This window comes from Lissotriton vulgaris, chromosome 5 (assembly GCF_964263255.1).
Source record: "Lissotriton vulgaris chromosome 5, aLisVul1.2, whole genome shotgun sequence".
Classification (NCBI taxonomy): Eukaryota; Metazoa; Chordata; class Amphibia; order Caudata; family Salamandridae; genus Lissotriton; species Lissotriton vulgaris.
Genome location: NC_141693.1, coordinates 178,924,704 through 178,949,888, shown reverse-complemented (window position 1 = coordinate 178,949,888; position 25,185 = coordinate 178,924,704). Strand labels below are relative to the sequence as shown.

The following is a 25,185-nucleotide window of genomic DNA, read 5'->3' as shown; positions in this document are numbered from 1 at the left end:
AACGCCTCCGCTCTGTAGAGAGGGCGCAGTTGGCGTTGCCGAGGAAAATGATGGCCCTCTGGGCCCAGTTGGACAGAACCTCCTGGGAGATCGCGTCGCCCGACACCTTGGCCTCCTCCGCCATATCCAAAATCTTGGTCATGGGCCCAACAGCATCCAGAAGCTTGTCCTGACATGTGCGCCGTGACCTGTCAATCCCCTTCCTAGGATCCTTGACAAATTTTCTAGAGAAAGGTCGCCATTTTCGGGTCAATGTCCGGCGTCATGGCTACCTTGCCCTCCAACGAGGGCCTAGGGCACTCCGCACGCAGGTGGCTCCTAGCGTACTTGTCCACCGGCTTCCTCAGCCTATTAGCGACGTACTGTGCCACCTTGTCACATGGGACCCACTCCGAAGATCTGGGGTGGACAATATCATCCGGGTCCAGCATGTCAGACGGGCCCGCGGAGGATGAGAGCTGGGAAGGCAGCCACGATCAGGAGGAACAGGCCTCCTCCTCCGAGTCTGGGGAATCGTCGTCGTGCTGCTGGTCAGGAGACATAGCAGGTGGAGAAAGCGGAGGAACCTCCGAAGGAAGAGGTGCAGGAGGTTGCGCGTCCTCCAGGGCCTTGAAGGCGCTCTTCAACCTCGCGAAAGCCGCCGAATCAACTCCCTCAGTGCAAGGCTTCTTGGGAGGAGGAGGGGGATGGGACGAATCTTGGCATAGGCCTCGTCCAGGCGCGCCGAAAGACGTTGCTCCAAGGGGACCATTGCCTGGTCCACCGCGCGATAGATAGATTCGTCGACTGCCTGGTAGAAATCATCGTCCAACGGGACGTAGTTCAGAGGGTCTTCCTCTTGATACTGGTCCGCGTCCCCTTGCATCGTCAGGTAAATTAGGCTCCAGCAGCGGGAACGGAAGGCAAGACCAAATGACCCTCCACTGGCACTCTACTGTCTGGGGGGTCCCAGCGATATGGGTGGCCCAAGGCACACAATTAACGGGCAAGGCCCTGGAAACGCTGCAGCCCTCAGAGTCTCGGGGCGCCCCCCGGCAAAGCGTTCCCACGCCGAAACGGCACAATTGCGACCCCGAAGGGTGTTCGTCAAACAATACAACCCAAAGGGCGTCCAGACAAAAGGGGGAAACCTAATTGCGACCCCGCAGGGTGTCAGAGCCGGGAGGCTAGGCACGGGTCCGCTGGTGACAGGAGCGCGCCAGAACACTCTAGAAGCCCCTGGAAGCGGCCCTTCAGCAGACGAGACACCGGCCCCTGGTGGTAGCGCCACCACACCGCACACTACTGGGCAAGAATCGTGTAAGGAGCGCATTAGGCGTCCCGCGACCAATCAAGGGAATCTGTGGTAAAGGACAGAAAACCGACACCCGGCCCCAAAGGCCAAAGACACCACACAGAAACCCCAAAACCCAGGAGAGAAGGAAAAAAACAACTTAACTTGCTGCGAGCAGCGAAGAAAGAGGAGGAGACAAGTACAGCGGAGCATGATGGGAGACACCGGTGCATGGACACTGTGATAGGACTCAAGTTTGACTTTATTTTTTCCCCAAATGTTCATGGGAAAAGTCGTTTGTGTTATTTTTTCTTGCTGCTGTAGAGAATAAAGCGATGAAAGACTGGCATAATCTGAAGCCTCCGGTCCTGACATAGAAATATATTTACACCTGAAATAACTTGTCAAGCTAGTTTGGCTTAATAATAAATGTTGTGTGTATAACCTATCCACAGTGTTTCCCTCCAAATGATATACAAAATGACACTAATACACAAGCTCCAGCATTCATAATAAGTTACCACTAATAACAGCAGCAATTGAAATTATGCCTGTTTCAAATTTTTACAATGCTACTTTACGCCCCTGTGTGTGTGTGTGTGGCTCTGTGTGTGTGGCTGTGTGTGTGGCTCTGTGTGTGTGGCTCTGTGTGTGTGTATGTGTGTGAGTGTGTGTGTGTATGTTTGTGTGTGTGTGTGGCTCTTTGTGTGTGTGTGGCTCTGTGTGTGTGTGTGGCTCTGTGTGTGTGTGTGTGTGTGGCAGTGTGTGTGTGTGTGTGGCTCTGTGTGTGTGTGCAAATGCAATTGGTCTCTCATTTGCGAGAGATTAAGCTATTGGCATTGTAAATGATAATGCAATTTATTTATCTGTTTTCAAAACCAACACATAAATACATTTTTTATCATTTACAATGCCAATAGCTCAAACTTTTGCAAAGGCGAGACCGTTGCATTGTAAATTCTTAAAGAATGAAAACACTCCTGAGGTCAGTTCGCATGTCAGCAGTCTTGCATGGATCGCACATTTCTCTGAGATTTTTAATTCTAATCTTAAATCTGATGGGTCTATTTTATGTTTTAACTGGAAGAAAATGCAGTTGTTTTTAACTTTAAATGAAGTGACAGACGCAATCTTAAATAGTAAGGGTGGTAAAGCACCCGGGCCAGATGGGGTACCCATGGACTTTTATAAACATGAAATAACATTATGGGCCCCAATCCTAACTCGTTATTTTAATGCTGCGGTGGAAGATAATTTACCACTGACATGGGGCCAATCAATTATTATACCCCTTCATAAAAAAGGATCCAGGTCAGAGGCAAGGAATTATCGTCCAATCTCTCTTCTGGACTCGACAGTTAAAATCCTTAGTCGAGTCCTTTTAGTGAGATTGGAAGCCTGGGCCGAGGAGAATAATATTCTGTCCCCAGTGCAGTATGGGTTCCGTAGGGGATTGGGAACAATGGAGCAGTGCGTGAACCTGGAACTCATAGTTGGCAAGTATACCAAAGCTAAATCGGGTAATCTTTATTTATGCTTTGCCGACCTGAGTTCCGCGTTCGATCTGGTGGAACACGCACTGCTCTGGCCCATACTACTAGCAATGGGCGCCCCCACTGAAATTATCCATCTGCTAGCTCGCTTGTACAGTAATTTATCAAGCAAAGTAAGGTTTGGATTAGATGGAGAGTGTACCCCTTTCTTTGAAGTTAAGCGAGGCATCCGTCAAGGATGCGTACTTGCCCCTTTACTATTTTCACTTTTCATTAACCACGTGGATACATTTCTGAAATTGACCAATGCAGATGCTCCAACTATAAATGGTAACCCCGTCCCAGTCCTCTTATATGCGGACGACGCGGTCCTCCTTTCTAGGACACATAATGGACTGCAACAACTAATTGATCAATTCCATATTTTTATTAAGAGTAGGAATTTGAAAATTAATAAAGGGAAAACGGTTACCATGGTTTGTGGTAAGAAACCTAGAAAACACAAACCCTTTTTTTTAGAAGGAGAGAAACTAGAACCTGTTAATAGCTTCTGCTATTTAGGCATCACCTTTTCAGGAAATGGGAAATGGATTAATGAACAAAATAGTGTCCTTTTCAAAATGGCCCGGAATACAAACTGTATATTTAGATTTGCCACTAAACTAGGGGATCGCAGAATTCGTGAAATGCTATCCCTTTTTAATGCTAGATGCGTCTCCTCAGCTATATATGGAGCTGGAGTATGGGGGTATGATGTACAGTGTGCCAAATCTATCCAGGTGAGGGAGAATGTGTTTTTAAAAAGATTAATTAGTGTTCCAGTCATGGCTTCAATGGAGCTAATACATAAGGAACTTGATATGTACTATATCAATGATCTAATTGCCCTTCGTCCTCTATCCTTATGGCGCTCAATATGGGCAAAGGAGGAAACCAAGTTTACGCAGGACGTAATAACAGATTGTATTAAACTTGATCGCCGATCAAACATCCCCTGGCTGAAGCATATACATCATTGGTACAAAACATTATATGGACTGGACATTTATAATGAATTAATAATGGACCCTATTTTATCAAAGCGGGAGCTGAAAGTTTCGTTTATGAAATTTACAGAAGAGACTAGGATGGAAAAATATACTAAACAGAGTACATTCAATCTTTACCAACAATATAATATTAATGTAGGCTTCCAACCTTATTTTGTAATAGTTAGTATTCCCTCCCATCGATTTGTTTTAACCCGCCTCCGCCTAGGAATTGTACATCACCTTGTGGCTTTCCCTGTGCCTAAAAAACCTGGAACTTGTGTATGCCCATGTGATGGCAAATCAAAACAGAGCACGTGTCACTTTATGTTGACTTGTACTCTTTATACTTTTTTAAGGAAATATTATCTGAAACCCATCTTTTTAAAATATAATACGCATCATCTACAAACAGCAATGACTCTAGTGTTTAACCTAGAGTCCCCAGATGTATGCTTTTATGTGGCTACCTATATTTTAAAATGTATCTCTGCAAGAAAATCAATTATTATATGAATTTCATCAGTTGCTAAATGTACTATGCACTTTAAATTGATGCTGCTGAATTATGTATTTGTATTTTGCACACATATGTTTGTTGGACTAATTGCTGCTACTGTATTAGATTTATCGTAGGATTGGATTATTACTTGCACTTTGTTTCATACATCACTGTTTTTAATTAACAGACAGTCTAGGTGCTGCTAATTGCATATGCACTTTAGAATTGCCAATTTGCACATACTAATATAGAGACAATATTTAGCACTTTAAAATTGCATATTTGCACATAATTATAGACTATAGGTTGCAGGATTGTTAAAAATCTTAGACATGCTCGAATGACCTAATGATTATGCACTATTGATACTGTTAAATGTTTCTACTATGAGCGCTACTGTGTAAAATTGTTTTTGTGATAGCTTAATTTAGTATTGTGTTAAATTTTATGTGTATGTTGCTATATGGTTGTATTTCTTTACAAACCGAATAAAGCACCTTTGAATTTGAATTTGAATTTGAATGCTTGTTATCGAAGGGGAACCGTCTGTTACCAGACGAGATAACAGATTACTCTGTCAGTGTGGTACAGTGTTGAAAGTCTTGACTTTTTATTTGCAAATGATTGTTTTCATGTCTGTTACTACAGTTGGTTCAATGCCACTAAGCTGTGACTGCAACTAAATCCAGGATAGCAAACTAGGTATTTGTATGAGTTACTCTGGAAACCCCAGCACTGAGGTGATTGTAACCTGTTACCTCGTTGGTGCAATAACTCAAGTGAGCACTCCTTAAAACAGACCCATTTTTTTCTCCCAAAAGGCGGTGATAAACAACTATTTTTAACTTTGTTCACAGATACGGAGCTGTTAGTTTGTTGTCATCAACAATATTTCTCAGTGCTTATGACCTTTGGGTACTGTAATAATGGGCACTATATATCCCTTCACGTGTTGTGAGGCTATCTCATTGTAAATCCCCTCCCCCCACACACTTACAGACACACCACCCCCGTCTCAACATCCCTGCCCTCACCCATAAACACACACACACACAGGACCCACACTGTGCAGGTCTTCAAATAAGACAAACCTGAAAGAGCCACCATCCCCCACCCGACCTACACCGCCCACTGACCGCCCACTGAACACCCCCTATAAACGCACACACGACTCACACTCCGCGCTGGGGTTCAATTAAGACAAGCCTTAACGGGCCGAGTGTGCAACCAAAGCAGAGAGAACTGATAAAAGACAAGAAATGCCAAGGCTCGGTATGGGGCCCCAGGCCACCGAAAACAAAAAACAAAACAGCTGCTTTCTTTGGGGCCAAACAGGTTGGTTTTGAAATGAGCAGAAATAAGAAGCAGTTTAACGATGGGTGATTATAATAAGCGCTTTTATTCCGATGGGAATGAGTGAAGGAACAGGACAGAAGGCGAAATGGAAAGATATATTGAGACAAACATGAGAAGGGGTGCGGGCAAGCACGGGAGCCGTGCTATAAATAGTTCGTGAAGAGCAGTGGCAGCGGAGCCCGGGGTCTGAGGGGACAATTGCATCGCAATTATGGATTACTGGTATTGTCCAGATCAGGAATTAGCAGCCTGATTCATCAAGCCGGAATCGGCTCGCAAAGGGCCAGATTCTGAGAATCTGGCCCTTTGCGAGCTCTATTTTTGCATTTAGGATTCATCATCCCAAATGCAAAAATCGGTAATAGCGATGTCGCAATTTTGCGAAGAATTACATTTAAGGAATCTCTATTTGAGATTCCTTAAATGCAATTCATCATCCATTAAAAAATTGCGAATTCGCAATTTCGGCCCGCTATTTACCGCGAGGTCAAACCTCGTGTTAAATAGCGAAAACTTAGAAAAATGCTTTTAAAAGCATTTTTCTAAGTTGCATGTTGCACACACACATGTCCTTTGGACATGTGTGTGCGCAACACCTGTTTCAATTTTCATTTAAGGGGTGCTACAGGGTGTCCTTTGGACACCCCTGGCACCCTTTTTTATCGCTATCTTATTTGCGATGAGCTAATTGCTAATCGCAAATAAGGATTGTGTAGGAATCGCAAATCTTTTTGCGATTCCTACATGAATCCCGTTTTGCGAGTCTGTAATAGCGATTCCTTATGAATCGCTATTATAGAGTCGCAAAATGGGTCTATGATGAATCAGGCTGTAGGCGCCCTTTCTCCTGTTTTTATTCGTGTTTATTACACCCTCGCTACGCCACTGGGCAGAAGAGAGGTGCGAGGGTAGGCGGTCAGAAAATAAAGTCACTGGAATGTGTTGGGGTAGAAAGCGACCCCAGAATGGATTAAATCTTTGGGGCCAATTACAATAGCCGGCGTGGACCTAATGCCCATGGTGGTGCCTGCACGCCACCGCCGCCATAGCCCCATTGTACCTGGTCCCTCAATGGGGGCGGTAAAAGGCCCGCCTTGCTGGACCACAGTGGACGGTCTTTCCATCCACCGCTGTACCTTTCCCATTACCACCACCATCCTAATTTGGCGGTGGGAATATTCAGGGTGATGGCGGGTAGTCCGCCACCGCCGGGCTGGCGGTCCGCGGTGGCAGACTTCCAGCCATCGTAATCGGTCCCTTTGTGCGGGAGAGAAACCACAAGAGACAAACCAATATTTATTTATTTAATCATTTTTATATAGTGCGGACTACATTACATGAGGAGAATTTTACATATTTACACATTGCAGATACAAACGAGATAGAAGAAAAAGTAAAATAAAAAAATATGTGTCAGTCACACAAAAAAAACAAGAACACATTAGGATGAGAATCGTACAGGCATAGATTACATATTTACAACATTCTAAGTGGAAAGGGGAGAGGGAAGAGGACCAGCCAGTAAAATGAGAGGCCTCGAGGGGAATTCTGGAATTGGCATTGCTAGGAAGGGTTGGATAGCGAGGGAACATGGCGAAAGTGTGTGTGTGGGGGGGGGGGGGCAAGAGAGAGGGAGAGAGTGCACGCAGGTAGACGGCGTCTAGCCACAATTTTTACCGGGTGGACGCCGTCCACCCTGCTAAGATGTTGGGTCCTAGTGAAGTAAGCTGAAGTTGTCCCTTGGACACATTCAGCATCGCCTGCGCTGTTGACTGCTTTCCGCGGGGCAACGACGTACAGTGGGCAGTGGGGGCTTTTTTTCATTTCCCCTCCTGCTGGGCCCAAGACAAAAGGCTGATTTGAAGGCCATCAGTTCTCCTTTTGTCGGAGTACAAGAACTTGTCTGGAGCTATTTGCAGTCTCACACCTAGGAGCTAGAGCAGTGGAGGGGAAAAAAAGGCAAAGTACCTGTTATCACGAAGCAAGCATCTAAGAGAAACTCAGGGTTGGAATCAAGTTTTTCAATGTATTCATTTCAATGTATTCAATCCTTATATATAAGAGCGTGTACTGCAAGAATGCCAGCTGTATCGTGTCAGTATTTACACGAATATCCATTTAAATGCCAATGTTTTTAAATAATGTTACTGATGCCCCTTCCTGTGATGTTCCTTCCGCTGATGCCACAGTCGATGTCACGTGCTGTGATGTCACACGTCGTGATGACTGTGCACAGTCAATTCACCGTATGCGCCTCACGCCTCACCTTCTTGGCGCATCCTAAACGATCTCTCAATCACAGATACAAGTTAATCAAAAAGCAAACACAGTCTCCCTCTTGGTGTTGCAACGTGTGTGTTGCGTTTTCTCTAATGAAGTGAAGCTTGCACCACCCTGGTCTTGCTAGCCCATGTGATCGTTCTGCCTTGTGATTCTTTTTTTGCCGAATGCACGAGGAAGTGATACAATCCTACATTATTTGGTTATAGTTAAAGCTCAATGTGCGCGGAGCTGGGAGTGGAAGTGCGGCCCTCCGCATAGATTGAGCGGGGAGGGGAGGGCTAAGACGAGGCACAGTTCGCATCTTAGTGCCGTGGAGCGAGGGGCGGAGAACCCGAGAGAAGATTAGCAAAAGGGTGTGAAGAGCGCCCGCTTCTGCACTGTGGGCCGCCCCTCCTCTGCAGCCTGAGGGGAAAGGGCTTCCCCAGGACATTCCCATTCAAATGCAGTGCTAGGGGGCGGCCGCCCCTCCCCCGCCACACGACACGGACTGGAGGTGGGTCTGTCACGACAGGACCTGCTGCCCTGTGACTGCATAAGGTGCTGCTGGCAGTGTGCGCGCGGGACTCCGGCGAGGCAGTGCCCTGTCCATGTTGCTGTAGCCTGTGCTTGCGAGCGGAGTTGTGTGCCATACGCAGGGACGTCGGTGTGTATTACGGTGTGCTGTTTTTTAATACCGCTTGCTTGTAGCACATCTTTATGAAATGTACGAGCGTGCGTGTTTATGACAACATGACCCAGGCATAATATGATGCCCGTGTGAGTTGTGTGTGTTAGTGGGCCACAGTCCAGCGTTTAATTTTGTGTGTGGTGAATGTTATAGTAGTGAGGTAAGGGTGTGATTTTTACGTATCCATGCGTTTATTATGGTGTTTTATATAGCGCTTTATGATCACTTTCGGTTACTTCAAAGCTCCTCCTAGTGTCCTGTTTTAGTGAAGCAGAAAAAATATAGGAGTCTTGTGTTAGAGCCTCAAACATAGCGTGTTAGGGTTGCGCTTATGTATGCTGTATGCTGGTGAGCCTTGTATCTTCTAATCTTCTAGTGTGTCACTGTGAATTTAGGTAAGAACGCTTTGTATGTCTGGTATGTTTGGATAGCGAGTGAGATCAGTGTAGACGTCTCCTGTGTGCCAGTGTTTCTCGGTGGGGGATCAGTGTAGACGTCTCCTGTGTGCCAGTGTTTCTTGGTGGAAGATCAGTGTAGACGTCTCCTGTGTGCCAGTGTTTCTTGGTGGAAGATCAGTGTAGACGTCTCCTGTGTGCCAGTGTTTCTCGGTGGGGGATCAGTGTAGACGTCTCCTGTGTGCCAGTGTTTCTCGGTGGGGGATCAGTGTAGACGTCTCCTGTGTGCCAGTGTTTCTTGGTGGAAGATCAGTGTAGACGTCTCCTGTGTGCCAGTGTTTCTTGGTGGAAGATCAGTGTAGACGTCTCCTGTGTGCCAGTGTTTCTCGGTGGGGGATCAGTGTAGACGTCTCCTGTGTGCCAGTGTTTCTCGGTGGGGGATCAGTGTAGACGTCTCCTGTGTGCCAGTGTTTCTTGGTGGAAGATCAGTGTAGACGTCTCCTGTGTGCCAGTGTTTCTCGGTGGAAGATCAGTGTAGACGTCTCCTGTGTGCCAGTGTTTCTCGGTGGAAGATCAGTGTAGACGTCTCCTGTGTGCCAGTGTTTCTCGGTGGGGGATCAGTGTAGACGTCTCCTGTGTGCCAGTGTTTCTCGGTGGAAGATCAGTGTAGACGTCTCCTGTGTGCCAGTGTTTCTCGGTGGAAGATCAGTGTAGACGTCTCCTGTGTGCCAGTGTTTCTCGGTGGGAGATCAGTGTAGACGTCTCCTGTGTGCCAGTGTTTCTCGGTGGAAGATCAGTGTAGACGTCTCCTGTGTGCCAGTGTTTCTCGGTGGAAGATCAGTGTAGACGTCTCCTGTGTGCCAGTGTTTTTTTGGTGGAAGATCAGTGTAGACGTCTCCTGTGTGCCAGTGTTTCTTGGTGGAAGATCAGTGTAGACGTCTCCTGTGTGCCAGTGTTTCTCGGTGGGGATCAGTGTAGACGTCTCCTGTATGCCAGTGTTTCTCGGTGGAAGATCAGTGTAGACGTCTCCTGTGTGCCAGTGTTTCTCGGTGGGGAATCAGTGTAGAAGTCTCTTGTGATAGTGTTTCTCGTGGCTGTGGGTAAGATATCTCTTTGGGTGGTATATGTTGTTGAATTACAGTGAAGGCACCTGAGATAGCTCCAAGAGTTAGCTAATGGTACCAAGCCCTTGTAAAGGCGGGTGAGATAGCCCTGTGAGTCTACGTTGGTGTGCCCACGGTGACAGCAGGGGACATATCTGTGTGATTCTGCCCTATGCCAAACATCCTCAAGGAAGATGCTCGAGTCTGCTGAGGCCGGCAGGATGGCCAGCAATCCTGAAGTCTGCAAGGAAGACTTGTTCTCCTGTTCCGTCTCCTTCAGCAGTGGGCCCGACCATAAAGAGTCCATCCGCTGGGTGAAAGGTGAGTGTCTGCAAGGTAAAGTGAGAGTACTCTGAGGTTCAACCTGAGTGCTCTACTCAGGAAGATGTATTTCCAGATCCATTCAATCAAGTATACATCACCTGTCCTCCTAGAATAATGCCACCTCGCCTATGCAGGCCTACCCAAGATTCCGATCTATAAATCACTGAATATTCAGAAAAAGCCACCCCAACTTTGTCCCTGAGATAGGCATGGCCACCCCATCGTAAAACCCTGAGCATCTTTTACAAGTCTATTTGGGTAATGGGTGGCCCCATGCGCTTCAGAATCAGACGCCAAAGCACTTTGTGATGAGAAACTTAAGACTGCGTGTGCTGGTTTTATACCTCAAAATTTTGAAAATTAAAAGTAGCAACAGAGACACCCAAGACTCCTGATCTCTTTCTGTGGAATCACAATTGTAGAATTCTAGTCTTTCCTTTTGGGTTGCCTCTCCGTACTTTGTTTATTGGAATTTAAGATGGCCCTTTACTCCGGTTCAGCAACAGGAGGTGGGTTTGAAGAGGCACATAGGAGAATGTACAGACACAGGCCACTCAGCCTTGGATGATCCTGTAACAGCCTTGAGACCAGTCAAACCACCAAGGTTCAGGAAAGAGTGGAGATCACGGTTTGAACTCAAAGCAGCATCAGCTGGCAAAAAAACAGCACCCAGCACCCACGGCGCTGGACTGCTCCAGCCATGCCACCCATCTTTACCGGCAGGCCTGGTCTCTGGCATGCCTGCTAAGCTCGAACTTAAACTCACCGACCTGCCATCCTGGCCCAACTGTATTTATTTATTTGTAAAGATATTTAAAGGCACGAACAATAACCATGAGATCCTTAGTCCGCCTCTCTTTTATATAGTATATTGTATAGAACAGATGCATAAAAAGAAACAGTATCTGTTAATTCCGACAATGGAAATTCTCCCACTGGAGTGTAAGGAAGGGATTCTCTTGCGCTGTGAAACCGTGGCTAGGGGCAGACAGCTAAACAAGCCTTCTTGCCAGCGAGCCCGCTGACAGGTTGCCTGAAAGAAATGTTGATGTACGCAGCTGGCCAATCTGCAAACGTAAAGGGTGTTTGGAAGCGGCATTGGCTGTAATTGATGGAATCACGTGAAGCTTCCCGATAACTCAAATGTATTCTTTTTTAGATGTATTGCAAGGAAGTTACCCGTTGAGCTGTGTAGTGTGTGCTTTAAAAGACATTTATAAAAAAATGTTTCCCCATGACACATATTCATTCTTTTTGTGAGGTATTGTAAGCGAGCTGCTATCTAAGCTGTGTGTGCTTTTAAAAATCAGTTATACAAAAAATTGCTCTACGTACAATCTGGGTATGTTTTGCAAGCTCTATCTTTTTATCCTAATCCCTTTTGGGCATTTTGTAGCAGCCTATCTTATATGGTGTGTCATGCCAGTTTGAAATAATTATTGACATGTTCACAGTGCTTTCCATCACAGACTGGGACCCTGTAACACTAAACATACACAAGTCACTATCCTTCACTTTACCAACCCGGATTCAATTATGTGGCTCTCTGGTGCAGTGCATTAACTAATAGAGGTTTCATAGTGCATTTCCCATTCATTAACATAACTTTCATCTAATTTGCATTTAAGCTGTGCTTTATTTTATATGAAGTTACCTGAAGTTGAAAGACTGATAAAAGTTATTGTACATTTAGTTTTTTTTGGCCACGCCTTTGATCACGCCCCCACTGTCACTCACCCTGCCCCCCTTGCATGCTGCATCACAGTTCCCATACTTTTTAATGTACTTCGACCAATCACTGTGGGGGTATACACCTGTTACAACGCATTTGTTACAACGCACTACTGTTACAACGCGACTTTTACAACGCATACCATTACAACGCATTGCGCTGGGGGGCGCTCTAGGATAGGGAATAAGTATAATTTACTATCCAACACCTTCCCTAGGGTCCACGGGGAATGGAGTTAGAATAGTAAATTATACTTACCACTATCCAGCACCCCAAAGCGCTATGCGTTGTAATGGTATGCGTTGTAATGGTCGCATTGTAACGGTAGGTAGTTGTAATAGTATGCGTTGTAACATGGTACATCCACTGTGGGTGGCTCAGATGCAGGTTGCCCGATGCAGAGGTTTCTGGCCAGGGTGTACTTTGGGGCTCGATTTTGGAATAAATCTGGTCCCTTTTTCAGTAGTTATTATGGATTATGCAAAAGATTCTGAGTTTGAGCTTGAATCCACTGGAAGCCAGTGAAAAGCTTTCTTGCTAATTTCCATGGTGGCTTTCTTATGGTTCAGACCAGGGATCTCTAACCTTTTCTGTGATAAGAGCTTCTCGTGTTCCATGATAATCCTTCCAAGTTACCAATATTATTAGAGATGTAGTAGTAGCCACATCAGACAAGCTTGCATAAATGGTCACCATATTCAAGATTACTAGCAGTGATCACCTCTGTGCTTCAGTCACGGTTGCCAGCAGTAATGTAAAAAGTGCATTATCAATGTGGAACGGCTCGTCATGGGTAATGCATAAAAGCCATAGCTGCAATGCCACAGACTCCAAAGTGATAGAATAGTCTCCCCAACATTGTTTGATTTTTATCTCTCAAATATCAACTTTAAATATGTTTTGGAAATTCAGCTGTTTCCCTCCAAATATCCACATATGAATTCTGAAAATATACACATTGCCATTTCAAACACACCCTTTTCAAATATGGTCTGCATATGTCAATTCAGATAAGCAAAAGCTTCTTATTTGGTTCACTGGGCTGCACCCTGGAGAGCTACTAGTTTCAGGTTGCTGGAAAGCTACCATTACTTCACAAGCGATTCCAGAAGTCAGGTTTAGACGTTTCTGCTGCAGAATTTTGTAACTTCTGCAATCAGTCTGTGAGGTTTTTGAGAGGCTTGTAGAGGCTACATTGAGTCGTCCTTGTCCCTTTTAGAGAGCCTCTCCGAGCTCCATGTATGGCGGGATTACGAGTTTGTCAGGTTACTCCATCACAAATGTGAAGATATCCCACCCGCCGTATTCCGAGTTCCATTATATTCCATTGGATATAATGGAACTCATAATATGGCGGATGGGATATCTGTCACGTTTGTGATGGAATAACCCGTCCGCCAATCTCGTAATTAGGCCATTAATGTTTGCTTTGTATTCTAACTGGGGAAAGCTCTTGATATTATACATTTAATGTGAGCAATCATATTCCATCCAACAACAACTTATTCACAGATAATTCCTCTGAGTTAAAAAAAAGGTTATGTCATGAAGGCGATTACAGAAATAAACGGCTGAGTGAATTCAGCTGTGCTAATGTTAATATGTATATTTTTGCTCTGATGTGTGACCATAAGCTCTTGTTGGCTTGTTGGGACTAATTTTTGAATGCTTCCAAAAAATATAGTTTTACTTTTATAATACATGGCATTCTGCATTCCACCATAACATCCTGTCTTTGTTTTCTTTATAATTGGCAACTTGTCAAGCACCCAGTTGCAGATTATAATGAATTTAAATCAGAATTCAACTATTATAACTTATTAGAGTTGAGTTCTGACATGACAGTGGCTGCTGCCAGAGCCAGCAGCCAAGGAGAAAGGCAGGTCAGAATAAGAGCATAATTGAAGCAGCTGTTTAAAGCAGGAATGAACTGTGGCTTTTATTTCTTTATTTTTCTGTGTAGTGACGAGTGAAAGGGTATATGTATGGTAACTTTTTTTTTTTTGCAATCCTGAAGTAATTATAGAAAAGTTATAATCTTTCTACGTGTTTCTACATATTCTAAAATACTGCACCTTTAAAAAAAAACCCAGGCACATTAAACTGATTCTATTATCTTTTGCAACAAATATATTACAGCTTTTTTAATGTATTTTATTTTGCTCTAAATATTTTATTTTGATTTTCCACGCTTGCAAACAAGATCTCTCTTTCATATGAAAGAGCTACGCAGCAAGGATTTAAGTGGCTTGTGGTAAAGGTGATGGTGTGACCAGGTATTAAATTGAACAAAGTAACCCCTGGCGTACATGAAAAGGATATTGCAAGTCACCTCCCAATTTCAATAACCTTATAAAGGTACTCGGCCTTTGGCCTCTTTCCTCTATATTGGCATGGAACTTCTTGGTGACTTGCAATATCTTGGATCAAATAGTTCAATAAAAGTTTGTTTAGTTACAACTGGTTCTGGGAGAGCATTCCTAAGTGATCAATTGAACTATGACTCTTTTCAGTTGCTGGATATAGAAGACTTTCTATGTTCGTACCTCTCTAGTATTTTAGGTCTCGTCTAAGTAGCGCTTGTGCTGTCTCTTCGAGACACGCTTTATCTGGGCTATGGGCATGAAAGAACACCCATCTTTTTCTTTGGTTCCTGTTGCTGTCCTTTAGAAATGTTGGCTTTTCATTGGTGAATACACTTAGTAGTCCATCCGTTTGGAATTGTGTATCCTCCTATGAGGACTGCCCCTCTTACATGTGTTATTACTGTTCAGTTTATTTAAACTTAGAGAGAACTCTTTATTCAGTTGGCCTGCCTCTTTGCTGTTAACTGTTCACTTGTGCAGTGAAACTTCGGTCACATCATTTGCTTGCCATTGCTTTATCTCCTATGCCTCCTCCTCACCCCTCCCACAACACTGCTCTGCAGCCCCCCACCACCCATTCCAGACCATTGCTGTTTTGCTCGGTTTTTAGGTCTCGCCTACGCAGCACGCATGCGCTGGGAGGAAAAAGACCTTTAGTAATCGCTTCAGCTTTGCAGGCTAAACGTGCACGCTTTGCATTGCTTTCAATGGCAACAAGTGCACGTTTGGTGATTCCTTTGCGGGAGCGAGCTTTTAAAACCATCTGTTTGTAATTAACAGATGGTTTCAAAGCTCGCTCCTGCAAGGGAAACAGGTGCAGGCCCCCTCCTCTCTTCCCCTCCCCCTGCTGCCTCCTCCTCTTTTGGCGCGCATGCTTGTTTCTTCCAAAAGTACCTTAATTGTAGGGTTCGCGGATTCTCTTGGGCATCCCCAAATGTACTTTTAGGGTCAAATACCCAGAATAGCTTGTGTTCAGATTGCTGTATTCCCTGCTCACATGTCGAACGTAAAGTTCAAGGACTCTATCTAACTGTGTAGTGTTAAATGCGTGAAAGTGAATACAACAGACTTTGACAGAAAATGGCTTCATATTGCTGTTTATGCAATGCCAAACTCTGGAGACCACAGTCCAGGATTACACAGGTAGCGCATTATTTTAGAACAATTTTCATTTCCCCTTACTCCTGGTTACTAGATGTCTTTTGTCCCGCAATATTGGTGAGCTGGGTGAAAGCGTGAGCCCTTCTTGTCCCTCACTACCAATCAGATAAGTGGAAACATTTTCTGTTAAGAGGGGGGAAGTGAGATTAGCTTAGAATGGATGGAGATACTCTTCTTACTAGATTGGCTGATTGACCTCTTGTCAATTATTAATTGGTTGCATTTTTGTGGATTGTGATTGGCTGAGAAAACACATACCAGCTAGTCATTGGCTAAGAGGTTCCAGAGTATGCACATTACCCGACAAAGCATTTAGTTGCTGCACGCCCCGCCTTCCATCAGGGGGGGTTGAGATAGCTGAGAGGAGAGTACAGACATGCCTACTTTTTACTGGGTGATCTGCGTGTCCTTCTTTGCCTTAGGGAATTTAAACACAAGACAGCTGGAATATTCTAGTGATCGTGTAAACCAGATCGCTGCTGGTGAGTACTTTTCCTTAAGGTTTCAATCACACTGCGCCCCCTGTCCTATTTGGCAAGATCCATCGAGAGCCACCCGGTCAGTACCTTTGTCAAGCGCATGTAACCCCAGATGCCCCGCCCTTCCCTGCTCTGACCTCAGTGCCTCCCGCCTGGAAGGTCCCTCCCCTGCTACCCTGTCACAGTGCTGAACAACCGCCTGGGCCGCTACTAGTTCGGCGAGTGCAATTACAACTCTTGGTTGTTGAGAGGAGATGCCGACTAGTGCATGGTGATGGCCTGGGATGCCCCCGGACTGACCACCAACCCCTCTGCGAGGCCGAACTGTCCGGTTCTGCACCACCACTCCGTGGGGGTGGGGCTGAGACTCCTCTAGTTTTGCCAACGACGCTGTGTGTGTCTGCAGCTCGCCAGCTCCCACCGCCACACAGTTTGTGATGGAGCTTCGCTGCAGCCTTCCAACTCGCTGGCCCCACCTGACAGTTTGGGGTTGCTGCTGGATGCTTGTAATTTTTAAGTCTGCTGAGAAGGTGGAGCAGAGCTCCTCGGGTTTACTAACAGAGCTCCCTTTTAAGCTCACTGGAATGAATTAGACATGAAGGTGAAATTACAGCCTTCAACAACCTTCAATTTGGCGTTTTAAGCTCTTCTGTTTGTAAAAGCAATCCTATGCTTCGTCTCGCATACATAGGTTTGGAATAGTGTAACTTGGTTGTTCTAAATGTTTCTCTTTTGGATTTGTAGTGCGTCTAGAACAGGTTACTATTTCTATATAGTCAATTCTTCATTGTCAATAAAATGTCCATGTTTTAAATGTTCCATTGTAATTGTCTCCGTTGCACCCATGACACGATGTAAATGGGCTGTGTACTAGGAATTTGAGCAAGACTTTAACTTTACTCACCCCAATTTGAAGGGGCATATGTGGTTCATGTAGAGCTTTGCTTGAGCAGATACTGAGTACCTGTATTTAACTTCATTTTGGTAGGAAACATGCCAGCAATTTTTAGAAACGGTGCAGTACTATTAGTGGAAGACTACCAGCTCTTCCCAGTGGCAGACAGGTACTCTTGGATAGTTAGAACTTGTATTTGTTCCAAGCGATGTAATCATGGTATTCGTAACTAAAATATTTACGGCAGCCTGTATGTGGATTTTTGTCTTTCTGGTCTGGACGGTAACTATTTTGTCAGGGAGTGAGTGGTCTGTACCCAAGTTTAGCTGTTTATGTATGTGAACAACTTTTAATTTCATTTATATTATAATGAAGCAGGAGGGCCCTCTAAAGTGAACAATGGCAGGTACTGTCTTGGATATTAGCTCTTCATACAACACTCCCCCTTTCAGCATTGACATCAGATGGTTTTAGTGCATCATGTCTCTCAGTAAAGCAAACGCTTCTTCATTGTATGAAGTAAAACGTCTTTAATCCAGCATGTCTGTGCAGCAGCATCCTTTTTAGGTCTCACCTGAGCCAACGCATGCGCTGCTCTGGGCAGACTTTTAGCAATGGCTTCAGAAAGTGCTACCACTGTGGACTAGAGCTTGCGGTTACGCGCTCTTCCGTCATGGCTCATTAAGTGCATCGCTCGCGGGCACCCTTCCAGCCCGTGATCATGATCACTTTCACTTTGACGGCTGCATCACGCGCGCGCACAGAACTACCGGGCTTGTCTTCAATGCCATCACTTGTTTTTTAAAAATTTTATTTGTATTTATTAATTATAATTAGTTTTTTGTGCTTTGCAACCTTTTTCCGTTTGTCCGTAAATCACAAATAAGGCTGGGTCAAAGATTTTTACAACATTTGATAAAATATAGTGTACAACACTTAGCCTTTCAACTCGATGCCACGGCGCACCTCTGACTGACTCAGCCCCAGCCCCTCCTTACAATGCAAATGGCATCCACAGTGGCTCATCTTCTCCAAAACTCCTCCGATACCCTGCCAGTGGACACGGATTTAAGCCAGTACCGCGGGATTCTGGCAGATAACCCCTACACCAACCCCTCTGGCTGGATCTACGATTTCTAAGATTGCAAAAGGTAAGTATAGAAAAGAAGATGCCCACCTCTACTGCAGTCCCTTAGCACCTCCCTTTTCCTTCACCTCTACACCATACCACTATGGCTCGCTTCACTCAACCCCCTCACCCGGCCCATCTCACGGTGTTCTCTATGTTTCTCCCCCCACCCTCCTCTTGCACACATTTAAATCTCCCATCAACCTTGGGAGAAGCCCGCATCCCGCTCGGCCCTGAGCTGGCAGGCAGCCTTTAGCTAATATGAGACATGTACTAAAAGTGAAACTTTTATTTTTAACTCAAGAAAACCAAAAGAGCTTCCCTGGGATGTGCTGTGTTTTGAAACGTCTTGGCCCTTATGCCTGGCATGCACACAAAACTGGGCCCTGCAGACAGTACGCTGAAGGCACTATGTGTTTAATCCTTTCTAACTAGCTCCCTACTCCCCCCGGACAAGTGAACTACAAATATTCTAACTTCTCAACAGCCATGCCTCCACCCCACCTCATTGTCTGCCTGCCTTGCCATTCTACGAGAGATCTCACCAGCCTGATGAAAGTCCACTCTAGCCCGTCCAATCACCTCAGTTCTGATCGATAGCATGAAGCACCGCCATCACAGGGAACCACAGGCCACTGCCAAGGCCCCTCAGCCTAGGACTGCAGTGTTCGCAGACTGATACAACTGAGACCTCGCACAGCTATGTTAATGTATATTTCATTACGGAAAACAGCAAAACAACAGAAATTAAACATGGGCTGCATGTATGTTCTCAACCTTCAATTGATGCATGGATGGGTAATGGATGCTTAGGTGGATAATGCTGGTGCAGGGTTGGTTAAATGAATGCACAAATGAATAAATATGTGATTAACAGGATGGTTTAATGACTACATGGTTGTTGGTGCACGGACGGATACCTGGATTGTTCAAATGATGCACACAGGTCTACCTAAGTGTCTCAATGATCAGCTGCATACCCACCCTCCTTCCCACCCTCCCACAAGCCAGGGTATCTGACTAGACATTGATTCCCAAGCAGCAGTGTACACAGGTAAGCCTGTAGACAGTGTTGTATGGAGGGCTGGGCAAGGGGTGGTCCTACGTCAGGCCTGCCTCACAGAGGCACCAGCCAGTCACCTCTTCAGCTCCTGCCAAAAACACTTATAAGGTCCCAAAGGCGAGACCTATTGGCTATGCCAATGCTTGTTTCAATTTTTCACTGGTGGACTCGGGATAATTTCAATGACTGCAAAATGTTGTCTTGGCAACTATACATTTAGTGGCCACGAGCTGCTGTACTTGTTCTGTCGAGGTGACAAAACAGGGTCACACCAAAAGGCAGATTTGTAGTAATATTACCTCTAAACTTGTGCTGCAAAGGAATGCAGACGCCCCCATTAGAAATGACTTATATTCTGGGCAGATAAATCCCTGATTATTATTCAAAGTACTTTGTAACTTTAAAAACGTGAATGATCGAATCTGTAGTACAATTCTGTAACCTAGTGGCTTCTCAATACTCTACCCGCGCTTCCTTCATGGTAAATACATGTTTTGAAGGGATCTCAGCCAATCAGCCAACTGGGCCTGTACACGACACACGTGCGGTGTGGTTAGAAAGGATCCCCGACTGTTCCCAGCTCCTGTCTGATCTGCGCGCGCTGGCTCTGCATGTGCTATGTAGGTTGTGGTTCAAGGCTTTGTTTGCGGAGAGTGAGTAGGCTTGACTCCGTGCCACCTCCTCCCTTCCCCGCCCTTGCACTCTGCCTTGTCCCAGGGACGGCTTCCCATTGGCAAAAGAGACAATTTTCTATGTTAGACAATGAAGATTTTATGGGCACGTTTTTAAAGGACTGAGTTGCACGTTTATCCTCGCTGTCCTGTTCATCCATGTCTCCTGCTGCTATATTAATTGAGCGTGTGCAGGCAATATGTTAAAATGATCATGTACGTAGTTTTCTTTAACGTCGACCAGGCCGCAAGAACGCCTGAGGGCTGTGCAAAAAATGGGTAACGTCTACTGCCTAAACGGAGAATAAAACAAGCATTTGCAATGCAATAGGTCTCGCATTTACGTGAGTTTGAGCTATTGACATTGCAAATAACAATGACTTTTAGTTCTGTTTTTGTTTTTAAAACATAAATAAAAGGCATTGTACACAACGCTACCGTCTCAATGATTGGTGAACCGTTTCCATTGGGGCAGGAGTACTACATTTTTTCCAGTGTCTGAAGAAATTTTTTTTTCTTTCACTACATTGTTAACCATGTCCATGGTAGATGGTCTGTGCAGCTCCCAAACATTTTCACTGGTGGTTAATAATCGGTGTGGATGATGTAACCGTAATGTCAGACCCAGATATTGAATATAAAAATGTGGCTGTAGAATCCCTGTCAACATGTCTGCTGTTTTATCATTTACAGAACGCTACAATGGCCTTGTACTGTCGGTACTCACCTGCTCCTCTGGCAGTCCTTCTGAGATGGAGATCTGTGTGAAGAAACTGCAGGCATTTGGTGTTCAGGTAACATGAAGATTCTGCCAGTGAGCATGTGTGCTTCAACTCAATCTTTGCCTTGATGTTCCACAGCCTTTTGCCAAATATTTTTTCACAGTAATACTTTCTTATGCAAATTCTGCACCATCCTTTGTGGATATTCTATTATTCCAGAAGCGGTCACCAGTAGGTAGTTATAGTTAGGACCTAGTTTTCATATGGAAAACATGTTTTGACCCACTTAGATACTAATGTACCCACTTACAGACTCACTCAGAGAGTCAGGTACCCATGTACAGACCCACTAAAAGACTCATGCACCCACTTACAGACCCACTCACAAACTCATGTATGTACTTACAGAACCATTGAGGCACTCATACACACACTCACAGATCCACTCATACAACCACTCACACCCATACAGTCACTCCCGCACTTAGTCACAGACCCTCTGAGTCATATCGACTCAGTTAGTCACTCATATACTCAGAAACTCACACACCTACTCACAAAGTCACTCAGATATACACACACCCACTCACTCACCCAGTCATGGCTCATGCATTTACTCCCAGTCTCAGACATACTCAGACACTCATGCATTCACCCATTCCTTCACCCACTCAGAGATTTATGCTCTCACTTACAGACAGATTGAGACACTCATACACCCACTGACAGATCCACTAAGACGCTCATACATCCACTCACAGACACACTCAGACACTCACACACCCATACAGTCACTAATACAGCCACTCATAGACCTACTCAGAGACTTATGCACCCAATCAATTATGCACTCAGTGACTCCTGCACCCACTCACGGTCACACTCAGAGTCCCATGCACCCACTCACTCACCCACTCAGACACCCACAAAGACACTCATGCATCCACTCACAGATCCAGTCAGACAGTCTTTGACTTACTCACAAATGCACAAAGGCACTCATGCACCTATGCACAGATTGAATGAGAGACTTATGCAACCAATCACAGACCCATTGTGAAACTAATGCAACCACTGATAGATGTACCGAGGAAGTCACACATTTCATTACAGAACTATTGATAGACTGACTCACTGTCTCCCAGATCCTCTCATATACTTGTTCCAAGAATGAGAGACTTAGTGATACAGTGATGTATACAGTCGTAGATTACACTGAAAAAGTTATGCACTGTGTTATAGAGATATTAAGGGAGTTGTACATGCTATTACAAAGTCATTTAGATAGCAATGTTTAATGTGTTGGTTATAATCCATTTTGCAGTTATAAGTTTTGAATGTGGTGGTGTCTATTGAATGTCTGCATTTGTTTTGTCATTTTGCGATATATTTACGTGACCGCAGCAACTGATGTCATTGCGGCACCTGGCGGCACGGTGAATATGGAAATAGTCTTTGAAGACGAGTTTTCTGGAAATTCACTATAAAAAAATGAGTTTGAAATGTACACTAATAACACTACTGTTAAATATACTGTAGAATGTGTATATATATATATATATATATATATATATATATATATATATATATATATATATGGTTTACACTTTGTACAAACCACACGCTCTTTGCGACTACCGACGGCACTGCGATGACGTTGGTAGTCACAAATATATATTTTTTTGTAAAGGCCTAAACATTTAGACTCAAACTTTAGTTAAAAAATTTCACTGATCACAGATTTTCTACAGTAAATGCGACAATGTTATCCCGACTCAAAAAATTGTTAAAAATAAAACCAGTTATGTGCTGATGATAAACGTTAACCAAATCAAAAAATGAGTGGTAAATTATATACATATAATATACAGTATCCAATTCTAGAAAGAAAATACGAAAATCTTAGAGGCTCACTTAAAAAAAATGGACATTACAATTAAGAAATAGAATTTAAAAAAACCTTACAAATTCACTGAAAAAAACAAAGGTTAAAGGGACGTTATAGTTAGGAATTAGCATTTAAAAAACCTTACAAATTCACTGACAAAAACAAAGGTTACAGGGGCGTTATAGTTAGGAAATAGAATTTAAAAACCCTTAGAAATTCACTGGAAAAAACAAAGGTTACACGTTAGTTAGGCTGACATTTCACTCGTACAAAACCAGAGGAATTCAGCAGTTAAGGTTAGATGAGATAGCTATAACTCATGCCCCGCAATGCACTGCTTATAACCTCACATATTACATCACTCATGACATGGTCAGTGACATCACTGATGACATCTGTGCTTAATAGATACTTTTTAATACTCCTGGCTTATTTCTCCTGAGAATTTTACTGTCTGCAAATAGTGTGGTACAGAGTCAATGCTCTTTATAGTGTAAACAGTGTTAACAATACCCACTTTTCTACTTCATTTCTCAATGTAGGTTCAGTGAGTGTCAGGGATATGATTCAGGGAAAGAGTGTACATAGTAGAGCATTAGTTATGTAACAGGGCTTGAATATCGTGAGGAACTTGGATTCCCATGAACAGTTGTATACAGGTTGAACACCGTGTGCAGGATAGGTTACCCTTTCATTGGTGGTTCACAGTCAACATGAATTCGGCTGCCCATGAAGTGTTTGGTATAGGGTTAATGTTACAAATAACACAAGATTGCTTTACGTATGATATGATAGCATGATAGCAGTAAAGGCACTTCATATTATTCTGAGCTATTTTAACCCCTTCCCTGCTGCCGTCGGCCAATGGTCGACGGCAGCACTACTTCCCCAGTGCTGCCGTCGGCCATTGGCCGACGGCTCCCCACCCGCGCACCAAAACGCCGCGCCGCGGTTAACGGGTTAACGGGTTAAATATGCTTTCATAGCTCTAATGGTATACCTCTTTATAGATCAATGTGTATAAAAGAAGTTTGGATGATGTCATCAGTGATGTCATTAAGGATGTCATAGAACATTTCATGAGTGATGTCATATGTGAGCTCATAAGCAGTGCATGGTGGGGCACAAGTTATAGTTAGTGCTGCTAATTGTAACTGGTGAAGCGCTGTTTTTTTTGTTCAAATGTTAATGTTGTCACGGACAACAATGTTACTTTAACCTTCATTTTTATCAGTGAATTGCTAGTTCTTTTAATGTAAAGTAATAATTAATTATAATACGTAAATCCAACTCTCTGTGGCCAGGCCCTACATTTAATCCCCACATGTTAATAACAAAGTATTAAAAACAATACCAGAATAACATTTCTTATTCAAAATGATGGAATGAATCATGTAAACTTGTAGTAGATATTCACTAAAACATTTAAAAATTGCTAGTTTCCAGAAGTTCAGTATCATAAAATACATTTACCATAACAGTCCAACAGTGCTGTACCAGAAGGCACACACGTGCAAAATACAGAATGTCGACAAAGTTCCAGCTCTCTGCTCTAATAGTGCATAGATATCGTAATGTATAATCCCAGAGGTTAGCTCGCTATAGCAGACAAAATAGATTCATGTTTGCGGCATACATTGCCAAATAACATCTAACAACAAACACAATTACAATTGAGGTGTCGCTTTTCAAAATTCTATGGGCAATATGGTAACAAGTCACCCCAGGATTCAGATATACTGGGCGTAATAATTTGCAATGAGGTCCGAGATATTCCGGGCAAAAGAACAAGATGTGCTCCTCGGGAGCCAATCCACAAGCTGGGCACGGGTTAGAGCCTGAGTTTGTTTTCCACTTGCTTGTGAAGGATTTCAGTGGTAAGCTGCTGATATCTGAAATGCATATATAGACTTATAGACTCTTTGGCTAATGGTGGTGTGATAATGTCCAGAAATGGCTTGAAGGATGGGGTGATCTTAAATTTTTTTTTAAATGCCCGGTTAAGTGCCCATTGGTCCCACACATGACCAGTAACAAGGTTGTAAATCGCTAGTATCAGCTTTATGAATAGTGCTAGGTTTATCCCATAAACTTTGAAGGCCAAGTTTCTGAAAGCAAATACAAATTTAAACTAGGGGACCTGCTGTGCATTGTTCATGCTCGCTAGTTTCCTAAGGGAATCCCTGTACTCCTTCAGCTCCATCATGGCCCAAAGACAGACTCAGTAAGCCAAAGGTTTTAGTGATATCAGGTTAGAAATTCGACTGATGGATAAATTAAAAAAGCGGGGTTCAAAAGGTACTGACCGGGCACACTAGAAGCACTCTCACAAGGTATTTTCTTCAGTGGCCAGTTGCTGGGTGTCAACAAACCCCCGGACCTCAGCTCCAAAGAGCACAGCACTCTGGGTTTTGGCATGGTATACTTCCAATGCAAGAGACACAAACGTGAATATGTTTTCTTGTGTGGCCGGAGAATAGCTTTGGGTCTATGCTGGATAAGGTGAGAGCTTTTATGGAGTTGGAGTACCCACTTAAGTTTACATGATATCCTAACACCTAGCTAATCAATACTGTGAAATCTTTCTAGGGATTCATTTCCAGCTCTCACAGCACTGTTTTTGACCACCCTAGACCCAAACAACATGCACTTAGT

General features: G+C 44.1%; 1 protein-coding gene across 1 annotated transcript in view; it reads left to right on the top strand.

The window, feature by feature from the left end:
* Window positions 1–10,038: 10,038 nt before the first annotated feature.
* The window catches only part of TMEM268 (transmembrane protein 268), a 99,349-nt gene continuing 84,202 nt past the window's right edge, over window positions 10,039–25,185 (top strand). The window contains exons 1-2 of the mRNA XM_086919997.1: window positions 10,039–10,421; window positions 20,614–20,714. Of these exons, the coding sequence (XP_086776123.1) occupies window positions 10,295–10,421; window positions 20,614–20,714 (228 nt within the window). The 5' untranslated portion in view covers window positions 10,039–10,294. The remainder of the gene's footprint in view (window positions 10,422–20,613; window positions 20,715–25,185) is intronic.